The sequence below is a fragment of the Boleophthalmus pectinirostris genome, unplaced genomic scaffold (assembly GCF_026225935.1).
Source record: "Boleophthalmus pectinirostris isolate CB_2022bp ecotype Guang Dong unplaced genomic scaffold, ASM2622593v1 HiC_scaffold_6, whole genome shotgun sequence".
Taxonomy (NCBI): Eukaryota; Metazoa; Chordata; class Actinopteri; order Gobiiformes; family Gobiidae; genus Boleophthalmus; species Boleophthalmus pectinirostris.
The window spans coordinates 40,445,278-40,464,498 of record NW_026571447.1 but is presented as its reverse complement, the minus strand read 5'-3'; the positions used below and the strand labels follow the sequence as shown (position 1 = coordinate 40,464,498).

General features: G+C 42.8%; 1 protein-coding gene across 1 annotated transcript in view; it reads left to right on the top strand.

The window, feature by feature from the left end:
- Positions 1–277: 277 nt before the first annotated feature.
- LOC110164312 (cysteine-rich venom protein) overlaps positions 278–19,221 on the top strand; it is a 31,322-nt gene continuing 12,378 nt past the window's right edge. The window contains exons 1-4 of the mRNA XM_055163930.1: positions 278–337; positions 5,659–5,844; positions 7,399–7,489; positions 9,196–9,338. Of these exons, the coding sequence (XP_055019905.1) occupies positions 278–337; positions 5,659–5,844; positions 7,399–7,489; positions 9,196–9,338 (480 nt within the window). The remainder of the gene's footprint in view (positions 338–5,658; positions 5,845–7,398; positions 7,490–9,195; positions 9,339–19,221) is intronic.

Genomic DNA, 19,221 nt, shown 5'->3' with positions numbered 1-19,221 from the left:
AGAGTTCTCCCGGTTCCTCCCGGTTCTTCAGAGTTCTCCCGGTTTTCCTCAGAGTTCTCCCGGTTCTTCAGAGTTCTCCCGGTTCTTCAGAGTTCTCCCGGTTCTTCAGAGTTCTCCCGGTTCTTCAGAGTTCTCCCGGTTCTTCAGAGTTCTCCCGGTTCTTCAGAGTTCTCCCGGTTCTTCAGAGTTCTCCCGGTTCTTCAGAGTTCTCCCGGTTCTTCAGAGTTCTCCCGGTTCTTCAGAGTTCTCCCGGTTCCTCCTGGTTCTTCAGAGAGACATGTTTGTGATCGTGGTGTTTCTCCTCACGGTGCAACAGGTCCTGTCCTCCTGTGTGCAGGTACGTCTGTCCACTCCTCCTCCTCTCCTCTTCCTCCTCCTCCTTTCTTCTTCCTCCTTCTTCTCTCTTCCTCCTCTCCTCTTCCTCCTTTCTTCTTCCTCCTTCTTCTCTCTTCCTCCTCTCCTCTTCCTCATCTCTTCTTCCTCCTCCTCTCTCTTCTTCCTCCTCCTCTCTTCTTCTCTTCTCCTCTCTCTTCCTCCTTCTCTTCTTCTCCTCCTCTCCTCCTCCTTCTCCTCTCTTCTCCTCCTCCTCTCTCTTCCTTCCTCCTCTCTTCTTCTCCTCTTCTTCTCTCTTCCTCCTCTCCTCTTCCTCCTCCTCCTTTCTTCTTCCTCCTTCTTCTCTCTTCCTCCTCTCCTCTTCCTCATCTCTCTTCCTCCTCCTCTCTTCTTCCTCCTCTCTTCTTCCTCCTCCTCTCTTCTTCCTCCTTCTCCTCTCTTCTTCCTCCTCTCTTCTTCCTCCTTCTCCTCTCTTCCTCCTCCTCCTCTCTTCTTCCTCCTCCTCTCTTCTTCTTCCTTCTTCTCTCTTCCTCCTCTTTCTCCTCCTCCTCTTCTTCCTCCTCTTCTCTCTTCCTCCTCTCTCTTGCTCATCTCTTCTTCCTCCTTCTTCTCTCTTCCTCCTCCTCTCTTCTTCCTCCTCCTCTCTTCTTCCTCCTCCTCTCCTCTTCCTCCTTCTTCTCTCTTCCTCCTCTCCTCTTGCTCATCTCTTCTTCCTCCTTCTCCTCTCCTCCTCCTCCTCTCTTCTTCCTCCTCCTCTCTTCTTCCTCCTTCTTCTCTCTTCCTCCTCCTCTCTTCTTCCTCCTCCTCTCTTCTTCCTCCTTCTCCTCTCTTCTTCCTCCTCTCTTCTTCCTCCTCCTCTCTTCTTCCTCCTTCTCTCTCTTCTTCCTCCTCCTCTCTTCTTCCTCCTTCTCCTCTCTTCCTCCTTCTCCTCTCTTCTTCTCCTCTCTTTCTTCCTCCTCTCTTCTTCCTCCTCCTCTCTTCTTCCTCCTTCTTCTCTCTTCCTCCTCCCTCTCTTCTTCCTCCTCCTCTCCTCTTCCTCCTTCTCCTCTCTTCCTCCTCTCTTCTTCCTCCTCCTCTCCTCTTCCTCCTTCTCCTCTCTTCCTCCTCTCCTCTTCCTCCTTCTCCTCTCTTCCTCCTCTCTTCCTCTGTTCTTCCTCCTCTCCTCCTCCTTCTATCCCTCTTCTTCCCTTTCTGTTCCTCCTCCTCCACTATCCCTCCTCCACCATTTCTTCTCCTCGTCTATTTCTATTCCTCCTTCTCCTCCATTTCTATTCCTTCTCCTCTTTCTAATCCCCCTCCTCTATTCCTCCTCCTCCTGTTTCTATTCCTCTTCCTCCTCCTGTTTCTATTCCTCTTTCTCCTCTTCTACTTCTATTCCTCCTCTCCCTCTTTCTGTTCCTCCTCTTCTATTACTATTCCTCCTCCTGTTTTCATTCCTCCTCCTCTTTACTCCTTCTTCTTCTCCCACGCCTCTGTTTCTACTCCTTCTACTTCTGTTCCTCCTCCTTTATTTCTGTTCCTTCTCTATGTTTAATCTACGACGGAGTAAAAGGGTCAGATAAAAAAAACAAACAACAACAACAACAACATGCTGACGCAACGAGAATAAAGTCGTAACATTTTGATATTAAAGTCGTAATTTTAGGAGAATAAAGTCGTAATAAAATCAAAGTCAAAGTGAAAAATGCAGCAGAAGAAAAACCTTGTTTTTCAATATAAAACTAAAAATAAGAAAACGAACAACAATTTTCTTCATTATTTGCACCTCCGAACTGAACCAGGACTAAACCAGGACTAAACCAAGACTGAACCAGGACTGAACCAGGACTGAACCAGGACTAAAGCGTTTTCAGTTCTTGTCTGATCCCGGTCTCAGTCTTGGTCCCTGACTCAGTCCTTGTCTGAGTTCTGGTCTCAGTCCCGGTCTGGTCTCGGACCTGGTTTAGTCCTGGTTCAGTCCTTGTTCAGTCGAATGAACAAATGATACACGGATTTTTCTCCTTTACAAAATGCTCCAAATTCTCCATTCTCCACTCGTTCAGACTTTAGCCGATTTTCTCCTAATATTATGACTTTATTTTGACTACGACTTTATTCTCATAAAATTACGACTTTATTCTCATAATATTACGACTTTAATGTCAAAATGTTACGACTTTATTCTCGTAGCGCCAGCATGTTGTTGTTTTTTTTGATCTGACCCTTATTCTCCGTCGTACTATTCCTCTTCTATTCCTTTTCCTCCTCCTTCCTTCCTCCTTCTCTCCTTGTACTAATACTTTTTTTAGTACTCAGAGTATCAGTATCAGATCAGTTTTGTAAAGTTCTGAAGGACACAGGAGTAAATAAAGATCTGCTCTTTTCCTCAGAGAAACTTTGAGTCTTTACGAGTCCAAATGGAGCAGATCTTCATCCAGGTTCTTCTGTTTTTTGTATTTTTTTCCTGGGTCAGAACAGAGCAGGTGTTTGTGAGACGTTTCATTCAGTCGTAATAAAAAAGCGTGAAGCGTCTGAGTGTCCTGGAAGCTCTGTTTAAATAAAATGTATTCTTATTCTTCTTATTATTATATTTTTTTGAACTTTTATTGCCACAAATCAATTCGCATCAACAGTGTCCTGAGACCGAGTCTTCACACAATTTATATATTCACCTTTTTTTTTGCTTTTTTTACCCCTATAGAAGAAGAAAAGAGAAAAAAACCTGAAAAAAAATAAATAAAATAAGGCATGTTTGGGCATACGTGTCTTATTTGGAAAAGTCAATAATCGGGCTCTGTTTCTTTTCAAAAGTCGGCACCTTGAGCCGTTAACAGTTCCATTGTATAAACTTGTCTGATTTTTTTATTTCCACTGATCAACGGTCGGTGTTTCAGGTTTCAGCCGGTAGATCGTGATCATTTTCCTTGCAGTCGTCAGAAGAAGACGCAGCAGAAAACACTGATCACGACAGAGACCAACAGGGAATAAATCAAGTGTTAAGTTTATCTAAACATTGTAAAACAAGAAGAAAGACAAGAGATTAATTCAGTTTTACTCATGAGGAGAACGGGCAGAGAGTGGGCATCAAAACCAACAGTCTCCACACGTTCTGATGACTCAAGGCCGTTCTCCTCTTTTTATTTCATTAGGAGGCCCTAGTTACAGAATGATAATTCTCAAGGGGAAGGGGAAACAGCAAAGACATAATAAGAAACTGATGCAGCTAAGCATAGTACAAACACATAAAACATGATTAACAATCAGGAGGTGCCTTAGGTCAGACACCATCATAACTCTTCATGTGTGACAGTGGGAGTTGGCTTCATGTGAGGAATCATCTGGAGGTTCACTAGAGCGACAGGACACTGCACACAGTTGTCAAACACACAGAGGTTATTCAACAAGTGACAAGTGATTGGTACATTATAAATCAAAGAATTGTAGTACATAAATGGTTCACTCATAGGCCTAGAATATCACACAAGTATTTAGCAAATATGGGATAATAAAATTATTCTGACATCAAGCAAAAATATGAGTTCGTTTTGTAGCTTATTCTTATTTTTATGAACAGTTTGAGGACATAAAAAAGCTCCGGTCTGAGTCTGACTTGTGTAAATATTGAGCCAAGGCTGAAGTTTATAATCCTCGTTTATTTATGTTTCCATGTCTCTCGTTCTCGTGGCGGACGCTGCTGCCGCCGCCGCCGCCGTCGCTGTTGCCGTGGTGACGTCACACAGGGTAAGTCTCCTTTTCAAAACTCTGATCCAGAATCAACACGGAACAAAAACAGAACAAAACAGAACCTCAGGACTCCAGGATCTCGGGGCTTTAAGTGTTTGTACGGTTCTTATGAGATCATCTGAGCGTTTAACCCGAGGACGGCTCCCGCACACAAACGCACAACGACACAAAAACGACGGCGGTTCAGGACGGAAGAAGCAGCTTGGATGAGCTACGAAACGTATTCGACCCAATAAACTTTTGTCCAGTCGACTGAATTTCTCCTTTGCCATAAAAGAATCATTCAAAACTCCGAAACTAAAGCAGCACAAACGATTGACACATAGTCTACGTTCAGTCTGCACCTGAAGTGACTCAAATCTGATTTTTTGTCTCTATGTTCCTGTATCTGATCTTTTAATGTCAGTCTGAACCACACAGATCTGATGTTTTCAAATGTGACCCAGGACACTTGGATCTGTGCTCCTGAAACTGATCCATATCTGATCTTTAACATGTGACTTCAGTGTGAACAGTCAAAGGTCACATTCATCCACCTACACGTCATCAACAAGACACAAACGTCACTATTCTGCACTGAAGTAGGAGAAAATTCTTCATGAACTCTGTGTGACTGAAGTGAAGCACATCTCCACTCACCACAAAACACCACCACCAAAAACCTCGTCCTTCTCAATCTTCTCCTCCTTATCCCTCTCAGACTCAAATTAAAATTTTAGTAACAGGAAAAAATCTGATATTTGGGGGAAATGATCATATGGAGTAGAAATATACAATCCTGACTTTTTTTTGAGACCTTCACATGTCAGTGTGTCTGGGATGTTGCAGATTTGCAGCATTGGTCTGGTTTGGTAAATTAACACTGAAGACTGAAAATGATATGAAAACTAACTTTATGTGTAAACCACTTTTCATAACAATGAAAACATAAAGCTCAGTGTAACAGCTTCACAGCAGCAGAACAACAACACTTTTTCGTGTGGTTCTCCAAGAAACTATTTTTATCCTTTTGTAAACAACAAAAGTACTTTGCACTTCTGGCAGGTCGTTTGTGTGTAACAACATGCACAGTTTGCATCGTCCACGTTTATCAGCATGGACGGGAAAAAAGGCTCCTGAGTAAAAAAAGCTCATAAAATATGGAGTAAGTAGGTAATTGGCATTTAGCTGTTGCAAATCTGCAACGTCTGCCTGGAGAGGGTTAAAACAAGTCAGTTGTTCATGTTGTGGCTCCGGTACGAGAGGAACTTTAAAATCTCCAGGTGCTCGATGCTGCGTCCATGTTTGGACAACTTGTGTAAACACAGAGACGCTCGCTGCGGTTGACGTCGTCGTGTCTCCAGTGTCACATGTGGGACACTTTTGGACCGTTTAATGTTCACACTGGAGTCACATACAAGTCACATTTAACTGGAAATGTGAACGACCTCGAAAAAACATCGGATTTCACAAAAAAATCGGAATTGAGCGTTAAAGCCCTGCAGTCTGAACGTAGACTTAGAGTTTTTGTGTAGATTTGAGTTTGATGTGGGTGAACTTTATGAAGACCTCGTAATACATCCTTGCTCTCACGTGCGCGCTCCCTCACGTGCACACTTTTAGCTCCCTCACGTGCGCGCTCCCTCACGTGCGCGCTCCCTCACGTGCGCGCGTGCGCGCTCCCTCACGTGCGCGCTCTCGTCTCCAGGTCAGTGCACGAACTCCACGTCGGTGCAGAACGAGATCGTCGACCTTCACAACGAGCTGAGGAGGAACGTGGATCCGCCGGCTCAGGACATGCTGCAGATGGTGAGTCCAACATGACGCAAAACTACAGTACCCACAATGCACCTGCACACTCCCACTCCCACTGTGTTATTATTATACTGTTACGTCATCATCATCTCAGTGTCTCAGGTCTAAAAACATGAAAACAGAATTATTGGGTGGAAAACCACAGCCAATCAGAACAAACTGCATTTACTGAAGGTTTGACAAGAAATAAAAGTACTTCTTATTTGTTAGACGCTTTTCTACAGACGTCATGCAGTGGTTTTGTCATGAAGCGACTTTGGGGGAAGAATTAAAACCAAAACTGCAAAAGCTAAAGCCTTGATGAGCTCTTATCTTAGCCCATTTAAGTTAAAGAGGTCTGAGGAAATTCTTATAAAAGTAACACAGACGTATTGTTTAAATAAAAAAAAAAAAAAAAAAAAAGCAATATGAGTTAGTCAGACATAGAGAACATACAAATGCACTTTTTTGATTATCAAAAATACTGAAATTTGGGGACTTGGTCAAATTTAAAATCTGCCAAATCTTATTTAAAGTGAAACTCAACCTGAAACATGTTCTGCACAAATGAACTAAAAAACAGCTTGAGGTGAAATGAATTTAAAAAAACTATTCTCTGGAACCTTCTTAAAAGCAAAAGTCTGTTACAGACGTGGAGTCTGATCATATCAAACTTGTACTAACTTGGTGCACTTCAAAAAACAAGATAAAAACCAACTCAAACTTTTCTCTTTTTTTTTTTTTCTTTAACATGACCTTTTATTGATCATAAATGATCAACTTCTGTGTCTTTCTTTGTCATTATTACTAGTTTGTACGATCATAAACTAAAATATATTTGTGCATGTATAAATATAAATATGTTCATGAATATGTGTAGATACGTGTGTGTACATATATGTATGTATATATGTACGTATGTACGTGTGAAGGTAAAACAGTTGGAGTAGAACATGATACGTTTTTTAAACTTCAGCCTCCTCCTTTTGAGCACCAGAAATGTTTAAAATATGTACATTTTATATATACACATATACATATATACATATCTCTCTATATATATATATATATATATATCTATCTATCTATCTCTATATATATATATATATATATATCTATATATATATCTATATATATAGATAGAGAGAGAGAGAGAGAGAGAGAGAGAGAGAGATAGATAGATAGATAGATAGATAGATATAGATATATATATAGATAGATAGATATCTCCATATGTTTGTAATGTACCTTGCTCAAAAAAAAAAAAAAAGTTAAAAAAGAAAAGAAGATCAATAGTCCAGTTTGAGCAGCCAAATTCCAACTTAAATGAGACTTGGTCTAATTCAAACTGTCAAACAGACACAGAAAAACACAGATGTGTTAGATCCAAATGATCCTGTGGATGAAAAGAAACTTTTTTCCTCACACAAACACGATGAATGATGATGCATGATGACTTTTTTTTTTTTTCCTTCTGTGTTTAGCCCAGATCTCCAGTTTATTTGATTGGAGTTTACTCTGTGTTTTCTCTGTGTTTGACCTGAGTTGACCTGAGTGTGTTTGGAGCAGAGCTGGAGTGACGCGGTGGCGGTCGGGATGCAGTCGTGGGTGGACGGTTGTGTCCTGGCGCACGGGAAACCCTCCACACGTTTGCTCGACGGTACGTAGGCAGAGTGGACTGAGGGAAGAGCTGCTCCAGAATCTGTGTTTTGACGTCTCTCCGCAGATCAGACTTGTAACTTCCGCAGTCATGGAAATCTTGGAAAAGTCATGGAAATTGAAAATGTCATTTTTCAGGCCTGGAAAAGTCTCTCTTTCACACAGCTCCAGTTCTGTTGAAGATTCTCATGAGTTTGTTCTGATTATTTCTGAACGTCTGCGTCTTTTATTTGCCCTAAAAGTCTGATCACTTCTACACATGCAGGTGTCATAAAGTCATGGAAAAGTTTTGAAACTTTGTGTGGGAACCTTGTAACAGTCCCTCAGCTCTATGTTCCCTGAGTCCTGGGTTTCCTCATTTTTAAGGTTTTTCTTATTTCTAAGATTTTTCTCAAAATGAAACAAATTCAAAACATTTGTATTTTTATATGACATTCAAAGGGAAGATTCAGAGTCATTTCAGCCTCGGGTCATTAGATCCATGAACATCACATCTGTGGCCTCTGCTGCTGGAGCAGACGTCAGGTGTAACTGACCACAAACTGCCAGAAACTGGGAGAAAATGTGGGAACATTTTGGGAAAAAAAAAAAAAAAAAACATTAGAAATGAGGAAACATCAAGCTGTGGGAACATAGAGCTGTGGGAACATAGAGCTGTGGGAACATAGAGCTGTGGGAACATAGAACTGTGGGAACATAGAGCTGTGGGAACATAGAGCTTAGGGAACATAGAGCTGTGGGAAATTAGAACTGTGGGAACATAGAACTGTGGGAACATAGAGCTGTGGGAACATAGAGCTGTGGGAACATAGAGCTTAGGGAACATAGAGCTGTGGGAAATTAGAACTGTGGGAACATAGAACTGTGGGAACATAGAGCTGTGGGAACATAGAGCTGTGGGAACATAGAGCTTAGGGAACATAGAGCTGTGGGAAATTAGAACTGTGGGAACATAGAACTGTGGGAACATAGAGCTGTGGGAACATAGAGCTTAGGGAACATAGAGCTGTGGGAACATAGAGCTGTGGAACATAGAACTGTGGGAACAAGAACTGTGGAACATAGAGCTGTGGGAACATAGAGCTGTGGGAACATAGAGCTTAGGGAACATAGAGCTGTGGGAAATTAGAACTGTGGGAACATAGAACTGTGGGAACATAGAGCTGTGGGAACATAGAGCTTAGGGAACATAGAGCTGTGGGAACATAGAGCTGTGGGAACATAGAACTGTGGGAACATAGAACTGTGGGAACATAGAACTGTGGGAACATAGAGCTGTGGGAACATAGAGCTGTGGGAACATAGAGTTGAGGGAACAGAGCTGTGGGAACATAGAGCTAAGGGAACATACAGCTGTGAGAACATAGAGCTGAGGGAACATAGAGCCGTGAGAACATAAAGCTGTGGGAACATAGAGCTGTGAGAACATACAGCTTCAGAAACATAGAGCTGTGGGAACATAAAACTAGAGGAACATAGAACTAGAGGACCATAGAGCTGTGGGAACATAGACCTTAGGGAACATAGAGCTGTGGGAACATAGAGCTGTGGGAACATAGGGACGCTCCTGAATATCCTTCTTTAAAGTTACATTACAGATTATAATGACACGTGGCTCCTTTTTGTCTCCTCGACCCCGGATAAATCGGATAAATGGGATAAATTGCCGTTTTCGGACGCGTGACTCTCTCCTCTCTCCGTCTTCAGGCTACGAGCTCGGGGAGAATCTGTTCTACGCCTCCAGCCCGAGGAACTGGAGCGACGTCATCACAGCCTGGCACAACGAGGTCCGGAACTTCAAGTATCCCCACATGTCCACCAACGGCAGAGAGACAGGACACTACACACAGGTACACGCACACTACACACAGGTACAAACACGCACACTACACACAGGTACAAGCACACTACACACAGGTACAAACACACACTACACACAGGTACAAACACACACTACACACAGGTACACACACACTACACACAGGTACAAACACACTACACACAGGTACAAAACACACACTACACACAGGTACAAGCACACTACACACAGGTACAAACACACTACACACAGGTACAAACACACACTACACACAGGTACAACACACACACACTACACACACAGGTACACAGCACACTACACACAGGTACAAACACACACACTACACACAGGTACACAGCACACTACACACAGGTACAAACACACACTACACACAGGTACAAGCACACTACACACAGGTACACAACACACACTACACACAGGTACACACACACACAACACTACACACAGGTACACTACACACAGGTACACACGCACACTACACACAGGTACAAACACACTACACACAGGTACAAACACACTACACACAGGTACAAACACACTACACACAGGTACAAACACACACTACACACAGGTACAAACACACACACCACACAGGTACACACACTACACCACAGGTACAACACACTACACACAGGTACAACACACTACACACAGGTACAACACACACTACACACAGGTACACACACAACACACACTACACACAGGTACAACACACACTACACACAGGTACAAACACACACTACACACAGGTACAAACACACTACACACAGGTACAAACACACACTACACACAGGTACAAACACACACTACACACAGGTACAAGCACACACTACACACAGGTACAAACACACACTACACACAGGTACAAGCACACTACACACAGGTACAAACACACACTACACACAGGTACACACACACACTACACACAGGTACACACACACTACACACAGGTACAAACACACTACACACAGGTACAACACACTACACACAGGTACAAACACACACTACACACAGGTACAAAACACACTACACACAGTACAAAAACACACACTACACACAGGTACAAACACACTACACACAGGTACAACACACACTACAACACACACACAGGTACACAGGTACAAACACACACTACACACAGGTACAAACACACACTACACACAGGTACAAACACACACTACACACAGGTACATGCACACTACACACAGGTACAAACACACACTACACACAGGTACAAACACACTACACACAGGTACAACACACACTACACACAGGTACAACACACACACAGGTACACACAGTACACACACACACACACACAGGTACACACACTACACACAGGTACACAACACACACTACACACAGGTACAACACACACTACACACAGGTACAAACACACTACACACAGGTACAAACACACACACACACACACACTACACACACTACACACAGGTACAAACACACACTACACACAGGTACAAACACACACTACACACAGGTACAAACACACTACACACAGGTACAAACACACACTACACACAGGTACAAGCACACTACACACAGGTACAAACACACACTACACACAGGTACAAACACACTACACACAGGTACACACTACACACAGGTACACAACAGGTACAAACACACACTACACACAGGTACACGAACACACACTACACACAGGTACAACACACACTACACACAGGTACACGCACACTACACACAGGTACAAACACACTACACACAGGTACAAGCACACACTACACACAGGTACAAACACACACTACACACAGGTACAAACACACACTACACACAGGTACAAACACACACTACACACAACACACACTACACACAGGTACAAACACACTACACACAGGTACACGCACACTACACACAGGTACAAACACACTACACACAGGTACAAACACACACTACACACACAGGTACACACACTACACACAGGTACAAAACACACTACACACAGGTACAAACACACACTACACACAGGTACAAACACACACTACACACAGGTACAACACACACTACACACAGGTACAAACACACACTACACACAGGTACAAGCACACTACACACAGGTACAAACACACACTACACACAGGTACACGCACACTACACACAGGTACACAACACACACTACACACAGGTACAAACACACTACACACAGGTACAAACACACACTACACACAGGTACAAACACACACTACACACAGGTACAAACACACTACACACAGGTACAAACACACACTACACACAGGTACAAACACACACTACACACAGGTACACACAACACACACTACACACAGGTACACAAACACACACTACACACAGGTACAACACACACTACACACAGGTACAAACACACACTACACACAGGTACAAACACACACTACACACAGGTACACACACTACACACAGGTACAAACACACACTACACACAGGTACAAACACACTACACACAGGTACACACACTACACACAGGTACAAACACACACTACACACAGGTACAAACACACTACACACAGGTACAAACACACTACACACAGGTACAAACACACTACACACAGGTACAAGCACACTACACACAGGTACACACTACACACAGGTACAAACACACTACACACAGGTACAAACACACACTACACACAGGTACAACACACACTACACACAGGTACAAACACACTACACACAGTACACAAACACACTACACACAGGTACAAAACACACACACTACACACAGGTACAAACACACTACACACAGGTACAAGCACACACTACACACAGGTACAAGCACACACTACACACAGGTACACGCACACTACACACAGGTACAAGCACACTACACACAGGTACAAGCACACTACACACAGGTACAAACACACTACACACAGGTACAAACACACACTACACACAGGTACAAACACACTACACACAGGTACAAACACACACTACACACAGGTACAACACACACACTACACACACAGGTACAAACACACACTACACACAGGTACAAACACACACTACACACAGGTACAAACACACACTACACACAGGTACAAACACACACTACACACAGGTACAAACACACTACACACAGGTACAAACACACACTACACACAGGTACAAACACACACTACACACAGGTACAAGCACACTACACACAGGTACAAGCACACTACACACAGGTACAACACACACTACACACAGGTACAACACACACTACACACAGGTACAACACACACTACACACAGGTACAAACACACACACTACACACAGGTACACAGGTACACACACTACACACAGGTACAAACACACACTACACACAGGTACAAACACACACTACACACAGGTACAAACACACACTACACACAGGTACAAACACACACTACACACAGGTACAAACACACTACACACAGGTACAAACACACACTACACACAGGTACAAACACACTACACACAGGTACAAACACACTACACACAGGTACAACACACACACACACAGGTACAAACACACACACTACACACAGGTACAAAACACACTACACACAGGTACAAACACACACTACACACAGGTACAAAAACCACACTACACACAGGTACAAACACACTACACACAGGTACAAGCACACTACACACAGGTACAAGCACACTACACACAGGTACAAACACACACTACACACAGGTACACGCACACTACACACAGGTACAAACACACACTACACACAGGTACAAACACACTACACACAGGTACACGCACACTACACACAGGTACAAACACACTACACACAGGTACAACACACACTACACACAGGTACAAACACACAGGTACAAACACACACTACACACAGGTACAAACACACAGGTACAAACACACTACACACAGGATCTGGGTTAAAACAGTCAAACTTAACTCTTTTCCCCCTCAGACGCCGACAAGGAACAACCCAGACATGTATTTCTAGGGCTAAACATAGAGCATAACTGAACCCAGTCAAACAGAAGTAAACAACAAGGTCAAAAATTCAAGTTAATTCATCTGATATAAAAATGTATTGAACAGATACATATGTACTCTAGTTTATCAAACTGTTGACCTTTTTTCTGTATCATTTTTGGTTCTAAAGTTCCATACATTTTAAACAGACCATGAATGAAACATGGAACAAAAATTATTTCTCAAATTTCAAAGACCTGAAAATCATGTAAATAAATGTTTGTATTTCATCATATCTTGTGTTATTCCATCTTTGAACTGTTGATGAAGGGACAGGATAAAAAAAAAAGTATTTAAAATGATAAAAATGTTCTTGGAAGGACTGACATATTTTATAGAAATAGTTTCTTTCATTTTGAAGTAATATTAAAAATTTCAGAAGAAAAAAGCGCGACAAATGATGTAAAATCCTGCACCTTCTACTTGTTTGTACAATTTTCCCTCCGTTACCATGAACTTTCTTAATAAAAAATCTCATGAGTCAAAAAGTCAGAGGTTTTTCAACCTAATCTTGTACCATATGGTAGAAAACTATATGAAGCAAATATTCAAACCAGTTTGTTAAGGATATGGAAGTGAGAACCAAGAGTTATCACTGTTTGGATTTATTGACCAAAAAGTGCTGCATATTTCATTCCCTCTGTTACCGACATGAGTTTTTAAATTTTTTGTCTTGAACTTGAAAGAATCTCACAGGTTTAACTTGACCCTGTTGGAGTGTAACTCTTTCCTACATTCTGATACTTTACTTATTTCAATAGTTCCTCTAGTTTCTGAATAAGAGACATTTGAATGTCAAAAATCTGCCCTGTTTCCCTCCGTTACCACTTGACCAGACCCTTATTTCTATTCTATGATTTAGTTTTTATTTTATTTTACTGGTTTTATTATGACTTTAGTCATTTATTTTATCATCTTATTATTGTTGTTATTATTATGTATTTGTGCAGCACTTTGGAAACTGTTTGTGAAATGTCCGACAGAAATAAAGTGGATTAGATTGGATTGGATTTTTTGACGCTCTGGTCTGAACGAGCCTTAAGGCAAAAGGCTACGAGGAGAATTGGCAGTGGAACTAGACTCGGCGCAGACCTGAGCTGAATCCAGAAGAACAAAGCGTGTTTGTGTTTGTGTTTGTTCAGAAAGGTTCATGCAAATGTGAGAAACTCCTCCAGGATCCAGCTCCGGCCTGAAAGAGCAGAGCCACTGTTCCCTGCGGACGAGGAGCGTGTAAACCTGAGAATGTGAACAGGCACGAGGCTGACTATTTGCACAAAAGCTCAGAGTGTGTGGCTTTAAGTGACTAAAACTGTTGGGACTTGTGCTTATGTCTAGCTCTGTTAGCTCCGTTAGCGCGTCCACACTCAGATTTGACACTCGTCCACTGCCACATGCTCACTGTTTATTCCGGAGGAATGTCTAAAAAAAAACAAAAAACACTGGTGGTAATTGTTGGAGCTGGACTGAAGTTTTAGGCAACGGTCATTGACCATTAAAAAAAAAAAATAAAAAAAATCACCAGTTGGTGCAGCTGTTTTGGCATAAACACATTTTCTTTTCATTTATTATGATTTGAAAGTGCAGAACTTCTTCTATTTTAGTTTTTTGTAATTTGGACCATAGATCTGAGGGAGTTTTATACCTAAATGAGGTAGAAAACGACTACAGATTGATTATAGATTGTAGATTGTATATAGTATTTGGGAGAAGTCTGGATTTTGGATCAGGCCTCTCCGGGCGGGTGGAGAGTCTCTGCCTCAGGTGGAGGAGATCAAGTATGTCGGGGTTTTGTTCTGGAGTGAGGGGAGGATGGAGCGTGAGACTGACAGGTGGACAGGTGCAGCGTGGGCAGTGATGCGGTCGCTGTATCGGACCGTCGTCTCCGTTCCTCCCCTCACCTCTGGTCATGAGCTCTGGGTAATGACCCAAAGGACGAGATCACAGATACAAGCGACACAAATGAGTTTCCTCCGCAGTGTGTCTGGGTGCTCCCTTAGAGACAGAGTGAGGAGCTCAGTCACTGTGAGGAACAGGAGACGTCTGTTCTGATGTCTCCTGGGCGTCTCCTTCAGGAGGTGTTCATGTTCCATAAATACATCTACAGTTTGTTACTGTAAATTTACAGTTAGGACGGAGGTTTGGTCCTTTCTGGTTCTGTTCCAGACTCTTCTGTGTCCGAACAGAAAGTGGGAGGAAGCGGCTGCTCAGACAAATATATTAAAACAAAATCATCCTTTTAAATAACACCCTTTTATAAGCTGCCCTCCATTTGAACTAAGTAATATTGGACCATAGAAACTTGGCAAAGTTACACTTAAGAGTTGGACACAGATGTTTCAGACTTTGGACTTTATGAAGATCCTTTTACACTTAGTGTCAGACTGTGGACTGTTACAGTGTTGAACCATTTGGCTTAGTTTTGCATTCAGGAGCTCAGGGTCTGCGGGGACATGAGGAGATACTCCTCCCCTGACCTAAACTCACAAGAACTCTTCTGGGACATTACATCTCCTGGCACCTCACTGATGTTCTGATCCAGTTCTGGAGCAGATTCATCAGAACACCGTCCTTCAAAAGTGTTTCTTTGAGATACAAGATCAGATTTGTCTTGCTGATGACTTTCACCTCCTCATTACATCTGTGCGTGAGTCTGCAGCTCTGACAGGTCCCACAGTTCAGGGTTTGGGCGGATAGAAAACATCCTGGTGGTGCTTGTGAAGTTTTATGAGAGGGTTGACTGATGGAGGAGAGCAGCTTAAGCAGCGTGGGAATGACAGCAGCAAGCAGTTTTTCAAAGAGAGTTTATCGACTTTTATTGCTCATGGTAAATTTGAATAGTGACCTGTTTCTGTTCCTCAGAATTAGAATAAACATCATTGTCACTTTCAGGACATAAGATTCACAAACCGGTTTTGTGATGTGATCAGACCTGCTCAGCCCTGAGTCCTGGAGGCTTCAGGTTCTGGGGAGATGGAGTCTGCAGCCAATCACCTTCTCTGCAGACCCACAATGCACTGCTGCTCTCCCTCCTCTACTGGAGCTTCTGGATGATGGAGCTTTATTTAATTACAATTTTCAAATATCAGCATTGTCAGGAAGAAATACTAGACCAAGAGTTGAGTAAAACACGTGCACACAGACGCAAAAAAAAAAAGTCAAAACTACCAGTTCACCTCGTCACGATAAACATGAACCAGAATGAAAAACATCATTGTGGAACAAAGGGAAAATGAACAGACTCAACAAACTGAAAAAATGGATCCCACATTTTCTGGAAAGTTTTCAGTGAGCCCCCAAGAAACATCTCACTTTTCCCATGATGACAACGTACAGTGTCTCTAATCCAGGCCTGGACTGTGGGTGGAGCAGGAGACGTCCATTTAAGAAGAATCGTATCTCAAGTATCTCAGGGTTTTGTTCTGGAGTGAGGGGAGGATGGAGCGTGAGACTGACAGGTGGACAGGTGCAGCGTGGGCAGTGATGCGGTCGCTGTTTCGGACCGTTGTCGTGAAGAGGAGCTGAACCTAAAGGCAAAGCTCTCGATTTACCGTCAGTCTACGTTCCTCCCCTCACCTCTGGTCATGAGCTCTGGGTAATGACCCAAAGGACCAGATCGACGATACAAGCGGCAAAAATGAGTTTCCTCCGCAGTGTGTCTGGGCGTCTCCCTTAGAGACAGAGTGAGGAGCTCGGAGTAGAGCCGCTGCTCCTCCACGTGGAGAGGAGCAGCTGAGGGGAGGACGTCTGTTCTGATGTCTCCTGGACGTGTCCCTCAGGAGGTGTTCATGTCATGACCCAGGACACACTGGAGGGACTAGGTCTCTCCAGAAAGAAAGTCTGGGAGTAATGACCCCAGACTGATGCCCTCACGACCCGACCCCGGGTAAGCGGAAGAAAATGGGTGGACGTATCAAAGCTGCAAATTTTGTCATTTTGGTTTTGATTTTTTAAATGTGGGATTTTCAGCAGTTTGTGAGTGAGGGATGCTCAGAGATCTGTGTTTTCTTTCTATTACATAATCATGAGTTTTAGTTGAAGTTTGCAGATTTATTATCCTGTATCACTTTTGTTTTCATATTCAGACTTTGTTCAGTTTCTCTTAACTTGTGTCTCTTCCATTTCATATGATGTGCAGGAGAAACAGTGTAAGGCCCAACACTGCTCCCTGTGGAACCCACAGATGACAGAACACACATCAGCCTCGTGCTGATCCAACAGGACATAGCTTTCTGTTACGACTGTGTTGTAAGTTTTCTTTAGGTCTGTGAAAATCCCCATTGCTTATTTCTTTGTCAACTGTAATTTCAAGTTCAGTTCTTGTTTTTCCTAAAGTTCTGTTGGTTATCATCCACGATAGTATTTTCCCATAAATTCATCTAGTCTGTTACTGTGAATTTACAGTTAGGATGGTGGTTTGGTTGTTTATGGTTCAGTTCCAGACTCTTCTGTGTCCGAACAGAAAATGGGAGGAAGCGGCTGCTCTGACAAATATATTTAAACAAAATCAGCCTCTTAAATAACATCCTTTTTTAAAGTTGCCCTCTAAATAGTATTGGACCATAGAAACTTGGCAAAGTTACACTTAAGAGTTGACACAGGTGTTTTACACTTTGGACATTATGAAGATCCTTTTACATTTAGTGTCACATTGTGGACTGTTACAGTGTTGAAACATTTGGCTTAGGGTGATATCCCTCCCCTGACATAAACTCACAAGAACTCTTCTGGGACATTATGGGCCGAGAAGTGCTTTGTGTTGCATTTTTTTGTATGAAAAGCGCTCTATAAATAAAGTTTGATTGGTTGATGATTGATTGAGAACACTTGTGGGTAAAAACAACAAAATATTTTATGGGAAGTGCCTTTCATTTAGACGGTGATGCATTTTTGGGGTTTAAAAATGCAAAAATTTGAAACCACCCTCCAGAGTGGAAAAGCTGAATAGGCTCTGTGTTTCCATCTACACTGCCCAAGACGTAAAACTCTGGTAAGATCTGTTCAGGTCGTGTACATGTTTACGTCACATAAATGCTGTACACAGAAACCTGGCATGCAAACACAATCCAATTCCACACACTTTTGCGTCACCGTATGCACGCAGATTTCCTCCCAAAACACTTGTCTAAACGCGGAATAAAAAGTGAAAACGCGATGCCACTTTTGCGTCTTCTGTTCAGACCCTCATCGTATAAACGTAGCCTGAGTCTTGGCACATGAGTGATGTTCTGATCCAGTTCTGGAGCAGATCCATCAGATCGTCCCTCAAAAGTGTCTCTTTGTTATTCTTGTATAAGTGGAGCAAGGAGGAGTTACAAGATCAGATTTGTCTTGCTGATGACTTTCACCTCCTCATTACATCTGTGCGTGAGTCTGCAGCTCTGACAGGTCCCATAGTTCAGGGTTTGGGCGGATAGAAAACATCCTGGTGGTGCTTGTGAAGTTTTATGAGAGGGTTGACTGATGGAGACCTGATCCTGGACAGTGTGCAGAGTCTGAACAGAGGAGGGGGGTGGAGGAGAGCAGCTTAAGCAGCGTGGGAATGACGGCAGCAGCAGCTTTTCAAAGAGAGTTTATCGACTTTTATTGCTCATGGTAAATTTGAATAGTGACCTGTTTGTGTTCCTCAGAATTAGAATAAACGTTACTGTCACTTTCAGGACATAAGATTCACAAACCGGTTTTGTGATGTGATCAGACCTGCTCAGCCCAGAGTCCTGGAGGCTTCAGGTTCTGGGGAGATGGAGGCTGCAGCCAATCACCTTCTCTGCAGACTCACAATGCACTGCTGCCTCTCCCTCCTCTGCTGGAGCTTCTGGACGATGGAGCTGATGTGGCTTCCCTGGAGGTCCTGGGTGATGTGGTGGAGTTGGGGGTGTCAGTC